Genomic DNA, 11,166 nt, shown 5'->3' with positions numbered 1-11,166 from the left:
TGGAGAGTTGGAGGGGAGTAATCATCCACACCTGAGACACCACGGCCAGGAGATCACACGGGCAGCTCACCCTGTCCTCCACATTTAGGCAACTGCATTCAAAACCCACTGTCTGATTTATTTGTAAGCAGACAAGTAAGTTGGAGCCAGGAATACACAGCAAGGAAAAAAGGGGTCGTTCGATCTATTTCACAGGGAGAGAGATCCCATGAATTTGGGTGGAGTCCCTGCTACAATGGGCAGGATGTGAATGGGTGGACAGGAAACTGGGACAGGATAAATGGGACTCTCCTTGGGTGGCAGGCGGTAACTAGTGGGATACGGCAGGGATTGGTGCTTGGGGACCAGCCATTCACAACATATGTTAGTGACTTGGATGAGGGACCTGAGTGTAATACTGCCAAGTTTGCCAAAGATATGAAACTGGGAGGGATTGTGAACTGTGAGCAGAAAGCAAAGTTTTTCTATTTAGTGATGTCCAAGTGGCCAGACTGGGAGGAGAACAGAGAGTGGAATGTTGTAGGGTGGAGGTTGTAGGGTGGAGGTTGTAGGGTGGAGGTTTTAGGGTGGAGGTTGTAGGGTGGAGGTTGTAGGGTGGAGGTTTTAGGGTGGAGGTTGTAGGGTGGAAGGTTGTAGGGTGGAGGTTTTAGGGTGGAGGTTGTAGGGTGGAGGTTGTAGGGTGGAGGTTTTAGGGTGGAGGTTGTAGGGTGGAAGGTTGTAGGGTGGAGGTTGTAGGGTGGAGGTTGTAGGGTGGAAGGTTGTAGGGTGGAGGTTGTAGGGTGGAGGTTGTAGGGTGGAAGGTTGTAGGGTGGAGGTTTTAGGGTGGAAGAGGTTCTGGAGATAAGAGGGGTAAGGAAGGAGATATTTAAAAATGAAAGTGTTTTAAAATCAAGGCTTTGTCCAACTGGCTCCATTATCTCAATGAAATAATTATCTTGGAATCTGTTGCCTCTGTTGGGCTCTGCACTGTATTTGCTGATGTGTATCGATGCAAAGCAGGGATTTGTCCAAGGCCAGGTCAGTGCTCGATCCAATTTTGTTTTTCCGGGAGGGTGGGGGGTGGGGACTGAGTGAGGTAGGTTAATAAGTGCCCTGGAAGGGATGAGGCAGAGCACTTTGACCCTGAACAGCTTCAGTTTACTGAATTTTGTAATGTGTTGCTACAAAACAAGCGATTCGAAGTCCAGCCCCTGGCCAAGAGCTCTTTGACTTCTTTCAGGATTATCACTGAAGAGTCACCGAGGCCGTTGGATTTTACTGCTGGCTGTTCGACAGCAGCCCGTAGTTGCTGGCAGCAACTACTGGTTGAAGTATCTGCTGAGTCTCTTCCAAACCCACATGACAGAATTCACTGGCAGGCAGCTGCACTATCTGTAAACTCCTCCAAGACTTGATTGCACAATCGTCTGCAAACTATCGGCTTGGCATTCTCCGATTTACAGCAAACTTGTAAGAAATTTAAAGGGGAAAAGTTTGGCAAAACTCTGATCTGGCTGCAGTTAAACCTTGAAGTAATTTCAAACACAGCGACCAAGGAAAGATCGGTTGCTCTATAACGAAGTGTTTACTTCTGACCGCAGTGGGTAAGCTCATCTCTCTACTTTGTTTTGGCTTGTAACAGTCGGTAAAATTTAGCACAAGGCTTGCTTGTTTTTGGTTTAAGTTTAGGAATAATCAGACGTCATTAATGGTATTGTTGGAATAGAGAAGTGGACCTCAATTGTTATTCCAACTTCAAGTAAAGCTATTTATTATTTGAACTAAGGTTCATTTATGAATTTTGCCCTACAAATCATCTGTCAGTTTGTCAAATGATACAATATTTAATCAACGTTGCTACTAGCAAGGTTGTTATGTCAGAAAGCACCGTGACTCCTGAAGTGTGATCCACATTAAGACACTGGCAGCATCGTGATTGCTTGCAGTTGGACACTGACTTCGTTTTCAGATAAAGTCCAGTCCACTGGGATTCCTCAGCTGGTTCTGAACCTCAGAACAATCCCTGACTGGGATCCTCTGGGCTGACGGACCTCGTTGGCACAAAGGACGTAACAAAATCAACTGGGCTTCCCGTCACTCTGACAGGGCACAGTTTGAGTTTACTTCACTCCTCAGCAGCACCTTAGAGGACCAGGGGCTGTGAAGGACAATCCAGAAACATGTTTTGTCCTGATCCCACTCCACATAACCTTTTAATTTGGATTAAATCCCCCAATTCATTCTGAACCCCAAACCACAAGGAATGCCACCCACTGCCCCATTAACTCAGTGCTTGGACCAGGAATCAAATCCCCCACAGGGTGAGGGGTCTGACCCCTTAAACCCCAGGCATGCTACTGCACATTGGAGGTTGGAACTCTGCACCATGTTCAGCTACAGCTGGGTCCTCCTGCCTGACTGGTAGCCAAGCCTGTCAGTCACACTAACTTCCGGGTGGGAATCCAGTTTAGATGTGGAGGAACTCTGGCTTTTCCCTGTGATAGTCTGTCCACTGCTCCTGAAATCCACTTGTCCCAATCCAGGCATCAGCTCCGGAAGTGGTAACTCTGGGCGAGATGGTCAGTGGAAGCCACAATGAGTTATCCGCAGTGCTGGCAAGCACCGGGCAATTATTGGATCTGGAGCTTCAGTGCCAACATTACAACACACCGCACTCCAACTTGCTTCCCACAACAGTGGCTGTATTTCAACATGCTCATCATTGCTTGCAAGGTACTTTGCAAGAAATCCAAGTCTTTCTTTACAGCAATGAATATTTCTTCTTGTATTTTTCAATTCTGACCAAACCCCTAAATACAGACTCCCACTGACCAGTGTAACTGGGGCCTCAGTGCCTATTCTTAGCCACAGGTGGGCATTGCAGAGGTAGTGAACTCTGCAGTGGGCTTGTCAACCAGAGGTAGTGGACTTGTCAGCTCTTCGGACTGTCAGGAAGTTTCCTAGTTAAATAAAATCCCTCGGGACTACTGAGAGTGACTTGGGAGAAAACTATCTCAGTCAGTGTGTGGGAGCCCAGGGATTGAACCAGCCTAGAGGACAACAGCCCAGACATCAAACCAGTTGGGCTGACAGATTCAGAGGGGCCAGAGCTTCCTATTTGTGGGGGGTGCAGTGCAGCTGTGTTGGGACACTCCCTCTCCTTCCCAGAGAGAATGTCAGGTGGGGACGGGTCCGGCGCTGTGGAATTTCACACATAACAACACAGTCTAACTGAAGGTCCAGCTCCGACATCAGTCCCTGGTGTGTCTGGCCCATCCTGTGATGAGACTTCCCACCAGCTCAAACACAGCTGGCAGCTCTGGCCGTCAGGGGCAACAGTCTGGGTATTTATCTGTAACCTGTGTTCATTGTTAAGCACAGTACAGAGTGTGCACAGAATCTCCCAGCTGGACATTTGAATATTCCTCAAATTAAAAATATCACGGCAGCCAGCCGGGTGTCCAGCACTGCCCAGCAGCAATCTCCGTATGTTCCAACTGATTGCACAGAGACAGGGTGTTCTAGCACAGCCTGATTGGTACAGCTCGTGCTGAAGTGTTAACGACGTGACTCCCAGGCTCAGTCACCGACCTGCTGCCTTGTGATAGATAACAGCACAAAGCAGTGTGTGACCTGGCTTCAGCAATGCCAAGGAACAAACTGTCCTGTGTCAGAGAGGAAATGTCAGACTGTGTCAGGGTCCACTGTGCCATTAAGGTCTGCCGGGAGGTGAATATCTCCAACCAAACCCAGTCAGTCAATCCTTGCCTTAAATATCTCCAATATCCAGACCACGATCTCAGTGTGAGGGTGGAGCACCACCATATTCCACAGTTCATACAGTCGACTGGTTCATGGTAACACACCAGTTACGTGGTTGGACAAAGGGCACGGCAGGACCAGCACACGATGTACCTACGTCCCAACCTCCAGTTACAGCACAGAGCTGCGTGCATCCAACAGGGTGAGAGCAGCAAATGTGGGCTGACCCATGCTGAGCCATGGCCACGAGTCCTGATGAGAGCTCCGTAGGACTGCCAGGGATGGTGCTGGACAGGAGGAGGAATCTCTGGGAACAATCCCATCCTTGGTGATGGTCGGGCACTGTGTGTGATCCTGGCAGCAAGGCTGAAGCATCACAAATATCTCTAGCCAGAAGCCCTTGGCCTTCTCTGTGTACCCACAAAGCTCCTCTGGTACAGTTCCAGTGCTGGCATCTGACCAACCTTGCAGAAACTTACACAGATAAATCCTGCCCAGATAAAGCAGAACAAATCCAACATCCTGCTAATTAATCCCATCAATCCACTTCCAATCATCAGCTTGATGGCGGGAGGTGTCATTGACTGTGCTACCAGCAGCTCTCACCAATAACCACTTGGCTCTGGATATCATCACAGCCTGGGTCCAAGCACAGAGTCATAGAGTTATACAGTATGGAAACAGGCCCTTTGGCCGAACTGGTCCATGCTAACCAAGATGCCCTTCCAAGCTAGTCCCATTTGCCCACATTAGGCCCATAACCAAAGGCCAAAGTTCAGGAGGTGAGGTGAGAGTGACTGCCCTTGACATCAGGGCAGTGTCCCAGACCCAACGTCAGCCTCATCATAACTTCACAAGCGGGATGTTCAGTGATGAACGCAGAGCTCAATTCAGTTGGTTAGTGGCAAATAATTTCCTGCTACACAAGTGCCAGACAACGACTGTCTCCAACAAGGGAACATCTAACCACCTCCACTTGACATTCAACAGCAATATCATTTAGAAAGATCAATTTCCTAGAGAATGGAGACACAAGAGACGGCAGACACTGCAATCTGGAGCAACAAACAGTCTGCTGGAGGAACTCAATGGGTCAAGCAGCAAAGATCAACATGCTGAAGAACATTGTTGAACAGAACTTCAACTGGACCAGTAACATTCATACTTTATACCAAAGACAGAGGCTTAGTTCTGAAGCAGTGTGTGAACTTTACCATTGATGGGGAGTGTTTGAAAGCATGCAATTCTCCAGCAAGTCCTTGCCACAGATAGTGCAGGTCAGAAGTCGGAAGTTGTGTGGTACTGAGACACGACCTGCTTCCCTCTCCTTCCTCCATTTCAACTTCCTTTCAGCCTCTGGCTCTCTGCACCTGGGTGTCCCTCCAGATGTGACCAGCTGTTGGCCACCCTGCCATTGGCTCTATCAGCACTGAAGATTTTCCAGTGTTCTGTGCACCTTAGTTGGTCCAGAGGCATGGAGCATCTGCAGTCTCCTCCCACTGTGTGCTCAGGCCTCTCCCCCTCCTGACCCTCCTTCCTTCACTCTGCCTCACTCAGGAGCTGGGACTGAACAGCCACGGTGGAGTGCGGAGAGGAAAGGCCAGTAACTGTGGCGTTGCTGTTTCTGAGACAGCTTCTTTTTCAAATTCCAAAGTTAGTTAACTTCTGAATTTAAATTCCCAGCTGCCCTGGTGGGATTTGAACTCACATCTCTAACCAGTGGTCTGAGTGCTAGTCTAGTAACTGAACCACTAAACCACCATAGCCCATTTGTGCACAGATGGTGGTAGATATTTGGAATTTATCCAAAAACAGCAACAGATGTCGATTAGTTATTAAATGTTGAGCTGACATTGACAGGTTTTGTTAAGCAAAGGCCTGAGGGATGATGGGATATGGAGTAGGGCACAGCCCCGTCAGGATCCCACTGTGACAGAACAGACTAGAGGGGACAAACAACCTTCTCCTGTCGCAGAGCAAAGTTTCACAAACAGCAATGGCAACAGACTATTCACTTAATGACCAGTTACAATGATACATTTTTGCTGTGTGGGTTAATGGACAGGTTTTGGTCAGGCCTCGTGGAAAATTTCCTGCTCTTATTATTAGTGATAGGGTCACAGAGCCACAGAGCACAGAAACAGGCCCTTTGGCCCAACTTGTCCATGCTGAACAAGGTGCCTTCCTGAGCTAGTCCCACTTCCCCCTGTTTGGTCTGTATCCCTCTCAACCTTCCGTCCATGTAGCTGTCCAAGTGTCTTTTAAACGTTGTAATTGTACCCACATTTACCGCTTCCTCTGGCAGCTCGTTCCACACACCCACCACCCTCTGTGTGAGAAACTTGCTCCTCAGGCCTCTTTGAAACCTTGCCCCCTCACCTTAAACCCATGCCCTCTAGTTTTAGACTCCCCGACCCTGGGGAAAAGACTGTGACCGTCCACCTTATCCACACCCCTCATGATTTTATAAACCTCTATAAGGTCACCCCTCAGCTGCCTGTGCTCCAGGGAAACCATCCCGGCCTATCCAGTCTCTCCTTAATAACCCAAGCCCTCCAGTCCCAGTAACATCCTCATGAGTCATCTCTGCACCTTTCCAGCTTAATGCCATCCTTCCCATAGCTGGGCGACCAGAACTGCACACAGTGCTCCAAGTGTGGTCTCACCAACCTCCTGTACAGTTGCACCATGACACTCCAACTTCTGTACTCAGTGCCGTGGTGTCATGAAATCCTTCAACATCCTCTGCCACTGGGAATGGGCCTGGGACACACAGGGATGCAGCATCCCATTTTTGATTACTTTCCGCAATCATGCTGTGCTTTATAAAATCTCAAATGGGAACATATCCTTAAATTATTAGTTACTAAAGATTTGAAGTCTATGGCAGAGGATTGTATCAGTGATAGGAACGATGGAACGTTCAAGCAAGTTTGTTCTGTAAAGTTTTATAGAGGGTTTAGGGTGACGAGTAAGAGACTTTGAGGGGATCTGAGGAAGAACTTCTTCACGGGGGGGGGGGGGGGCGGTTTGGGATCTGGAACTCACTGCCTGAGGGGGAGGTGGAGGCAGAGACTCTCACAACATTTAAGAAGCATCTGGACCAGGACTTGAATTACCAAGGCAGAGAAGGCCAGGGACCTATTGCTGGTAACTGGGGTTGGTGTAGATAGGTCCTTGATGGTCTGCATGGACATTGTGGGCTGAAAGGCCTGTTTCTGTTCCATCTGATGCTATGATTACACAGGATTGCAGCACAGAAACAGGCCATTCAGCCCATCTGGACCCTGCTGCTGATTATTCTCCATTGAACCTCCTCCCATCTCTCTAAACCTGTGAGTTTGACCTCAGTTCCCCTCCCTATCCATTGTTCCAGCTTCCTGTTACTGCGTCCACACTACTGCCCTCAGCCCCTCCCTGTGGGTGTAAGCCCCACATTCTCCCCGCTCTCTGGGTAGAGATAGTTCTCTGTACTGTCAGTTGGATTCTCAGTGACCACCTTGTACCTACAACCTCTGCCTATACCTTTCCCATCTAACAAGGCCCTGCATCATTCTAAATGTCTCTCTTAGGTCACCCCTCAATCCTTTCTTAAGGCACCCAACCTGCTCTTCCTTTCCCAAAGTACAACTAAGTTAGGATCCAGATTAGCCCCCACTGAACTGAATGGGTTTGAGGGGCTGAATGGCCTCCTCCCATGGTTATGGTGGCCTTCTGGCTCTTATTATCGTATCAACTCTGGGAAATTAGATTCTATTTCCAACTTTGACTAACTACAAGAGTGTCACACAAAACGCTGGAGGAACTCAGCGGGTCGGGCAGCGTCTGTGGAGGGAAATGGGCAGTCGATGTTTTGTGTTGAGACCTTTCACCAGGACTGAAAGAGTAGAAGGGAGAGAGCCAGTTCCCTCCACCTTCTTGTACTGGCTATCTCCCCTCTATCTTTCAGATGAAGGGTCTCGACCCGAAACGCTGATTTCCCCCCACAGATGCTGCCTGACCTGCTGAGTTCCTCCAGCACCTTGTGTGTTGCTCCAGATTCCAGCGTCTGCAGTCTCTGTGTCTCCTTGTAACTACAAGAGTGTGTTAGACCTTCGAGTTTTGTGTCATAACAGCTGCTGCTAATCCTCAGTGCCAGGAACTTGACAATGAACACCAATGCGACAGATGTACAGTACAGCCGGTGGAACGACAATGCTCACGAACAAGTCACCATAAGTGTTTCTGCAATTGAAGCCTCGGGCTGTAAAAGGTAAGGCCCATTCCAAGACAAGCGTGTCCATACCTGCCGTGTGTTTCAGGACAGGTACACAACGACTATCCCCCACCCTCCAGCCAGCTTCACCTGCCAGCTGTTTCAGCCCAGTTATAATAGAGGGACTCAGCCCAGGTTGAAGCTTGTAACAACCAAAAACATCATTAAATTGTAAAGGTGTATTTGTGTAAAACAGGAAGTGCTGGAATTACTCAGCAGGTCAGGCAGCATCTGTGGAGAAAGAAGTAGAGATGATATTTCAGGTTGAACTTTCAATGGAACTGGTTTACTTCAGATTTCCAGCATCTGCAGGCTTTTATCTTTAGGTCTATTTATGTGATAGGAGTTTCAGCACATTAACTGATGCCCTTAAAATTTATGTACATTGTGTTGGGAAAACTCTGAGAAATAATTCTAAGGCAGTGAAATGAAAAAATAGCCAGATGGCTTCTGAACAGATATGTGTTTACATTGGTTTGGTTGTAATTACGATTCATTTCTCCCATATTTAGTTTCCAGCCAAAAGTTCCATCCTTCCCTGAAAAACCACTTGCATTTCTAAGGCACTTCACAGGAAGTGGTGGTGGGGGCAGATACATTGGACAGGTTCAAGAGTTTGTTGGATAGGCATATGGAGGAACGTGAGATAGAGGGATATGCGGGAGCAAGGGGTTAAGTAGTGTGAGGGTGGTCTGATGGACGGCACAACATGGTGGGCCGAAGGGCCTGTTTTGTGCTGTATGGTTCTATGGTTCTATGGTTACCGAAGAAGATTTGACACCAAATGACACAATATTTCACATCAGCAGTCAAAGACAAATTCCTTTCCTGCGGTGTTCATTGGCTGGAATGCAAATATTTTATTGATTTAAAATGGTTAAAAACCCTTTCTAAACAATGCAAAACTGTCAAAGAGAGAATAAGTGATGGGAAATAAAGATAACATAAGAAATAAGACAGTGCACCGAATACTGACATTTGTCAAGTGTGGTTATTTCAGAGGAACGGGGTTACAGCAAAGTAATTAAATTGCGTGAAAATCAACAAGGTGCCGAGCTAGAAATCTAAAACAGTTCATAGGCTTCAACTCCCCTCTTCACCCTACAGACACACAATATGTTAGCCTTCTTAATACAGTGTTGGGTCCCAAGCTTTCCCTGGGATTGCTCTGATTCTGGTAAGAGTGGTTGGAAGTCACAGAGAGGGGGTGGATGACAGTGACAATCTAGGGACCCAGTGTTTGCTTCAGCGTCAGGCTCTGCAGGCTGGAAACAATAAATCAGATTGAAGGCTTGTGTCCAGCATTCTGTGACGCACAGAGTCAGTCACACAACACAGAAACAGGCCCTTCGGCCCAACTCGTCCGTGCTGACCAAGATGCCCATCCTAGCTAGTCCTAGTTGCCCGTGTTTAACCCACATCCCTCTAAACTTTTCTTATCCATGTACTTGTCTAAACGCCTTTTATATGTTGTTATTGTAGCTGCCTCAAGCACTTCCTCTGGCAGCTCGTTCCAAAAAGTTGCCCCTCAGGTTCCTATTGAATTTTTCCCCTCTCACCTTAAACCAATGCACTCTAGTTCTTGATTATCAAAGTCAAAGTCAAGCTTATTGTCACATGCACGTCCATGTGTGCACAGGTCCAGTGAAAAACTTGTAGCAGCATCGCAGTCACATAGCACAGAAGCAGCATTCACAAGAAAAACATAAATTAAACATCATTTTTACATGAAAGAACATAATTAGAACAAAAAAAAGTCCATTTTAGTGCAAAGTGATCAAAATCGTCATAGTGTTGCTAAACTGTAGTGATTGGGGTTGTGCCGGTTGGTTCAAGACCGAATGGTTGAAGGGAAGTAGCTGTTCCTGAACCTGGTGGTGTGGGACTTCAGGCTTCTGTACCTCCTGCCCGATGCTTCTGATTTCCTGCATGTGCCCCTGTCAAACCTGCTGATGGTTCATCTGACTTCAGCTGAGAACACTTCTTGTCTGCTTCCCTCCTCAGGGTATACAATAAACTCTGCACCGGGAGACTAGGCATTGCAATGAAAGGCCTCGGTGGGATGGCTACTTTCGTGATCATCTTCATCATTGGATACATGACAGGTTACTATGTGCACAGGTGCAAGTAGGCATGGTGAAAGCAGGAAGCTACTTCATGACTACAGCTAGATCAAGAATGCACCTCATAATCCTTCAGGTCTGACCTCTGCAGCTGCTGCTTGAATCTATGTGTAAAAGTTTTCAACCAGTCAAAGAGCAAACACGACAGGATAAAAAATAATCTTTTTCCTTTTTACCTTTGGGTCCAAAATGTATTTGTCCAAAATGTATAAGTTGCTGGAGTTGTCATTTACCTGACTGATCTTGATGGAATTTGCTTTACTTTCTTTAAGGAATATTGTAGTTATGGGGTTGTGTTGAGGAAAGTCACGGTTACAATGAAGAGCCGTCAGTGACACAGGGGCATCAGTACAAAGTCACCAGCAGCAGAATAAATTGCAGCAGTGCTAATTTAATGATTTTTCATTTTTAAAGAATTAAAAGCTAAAGTGCCTTCCTCCCACTGACCCGTTCCACTAACACAGGTAAAATACTGCAGAGGTGGAGTATTTGAAATAGGACGTGAGATGTTGGGGATCCTCAGGCAGAATCAACAGAGTTAACATTTCAGTTCAGCAACTTTCCCCAGCTCCGGTGAAAGGTGACAGACCTGAAACATTGACTCTGTTCCTCTCCACACTGAGGCTGACTGACCTGCAGAGTCATCCAGCAGCCACTGTTCATATCCTGTGCTGGTGTTACTGGGTTGGCTAGACCAGGCTCTCCCAGGTACCTTGTCCCTGCTGCTAATTCCTCTCAGTGTCCTCAAAGGTCAGGAGGGAAGCATCCTGAAGGTGCTTCTCCAGCGTGTTACCCTATGATATCCTCCCTCCAGCCACGATAGAGAAGGGGGTAGGTGAGGAGTGGAAGGGTGCTTGATCAGAAAGGGAGGGGCTTCGACCAACTGTGGCTAGGTCAGCTCTGAGTCAGCACACCACAGGTCCAGGTACCACTACTGACACTTAGCCACAGAGTCCTAGAGCAATACAGCACAGATACAGGCCCTTCGGCCCAACCAGTCCATGCTGACCACAGTGCCCACCCAGCTAGTCCCAATTTCCCATGTTC

The 11,166-nt window shown here is 47.6% G+C and overlaps 1 protein-coding gene across 1 annotated transcript; it reads left to right on the top strand.

The window, feature by feature from the left end:
* Window positions 1-1,118: 1,118 nt before the first annotated feature.
* Window positions 1,119-10,523, top strand: smim1 (small integral membrane protein 1). The gene is made up of 4 exons (XM_052039490.1): window positions 1,119-1,583; window positions 2,523-2,712; window positions 7,857-7,993; window positions 10,001-10,523. Exons 2-4 carry the CDS (start codon window positions 2,575-2,577, stop codon window positions 10,125-10,127), a joined length of 402 nt encoding a protein of 133 aa, XP_051895450.1. The 5' UTR covers window positions 1,119-1,583; window positions 2,523-2,574; the 3' UTR covers window positions 10,128-10,523.
* Window positions 10,524-11,166: the final 643 nt, after the last annotated feature.

This window comes from Pristis pectinata, chromosome 26 (genome assembly GCF_009764475.1).
Source record: "Pristis pectinata isolate sPriPec2 chromosome 26, sPriPec2.1.pri, whole genome shotgun sequence".
In the NCBI taxonomy this organism is placed as follows: Eukaryota; Metazoa; Chordata; class Chondrichthyes; order Rhinopristiformes; family Pristidae; genus Pristis; species Pristis pectinata.
The sequence above is the reverse complement of the archived record's forward strand: the minus strand, read 5'-3'. Positions and strand labels throughout refer to the sequence as shown.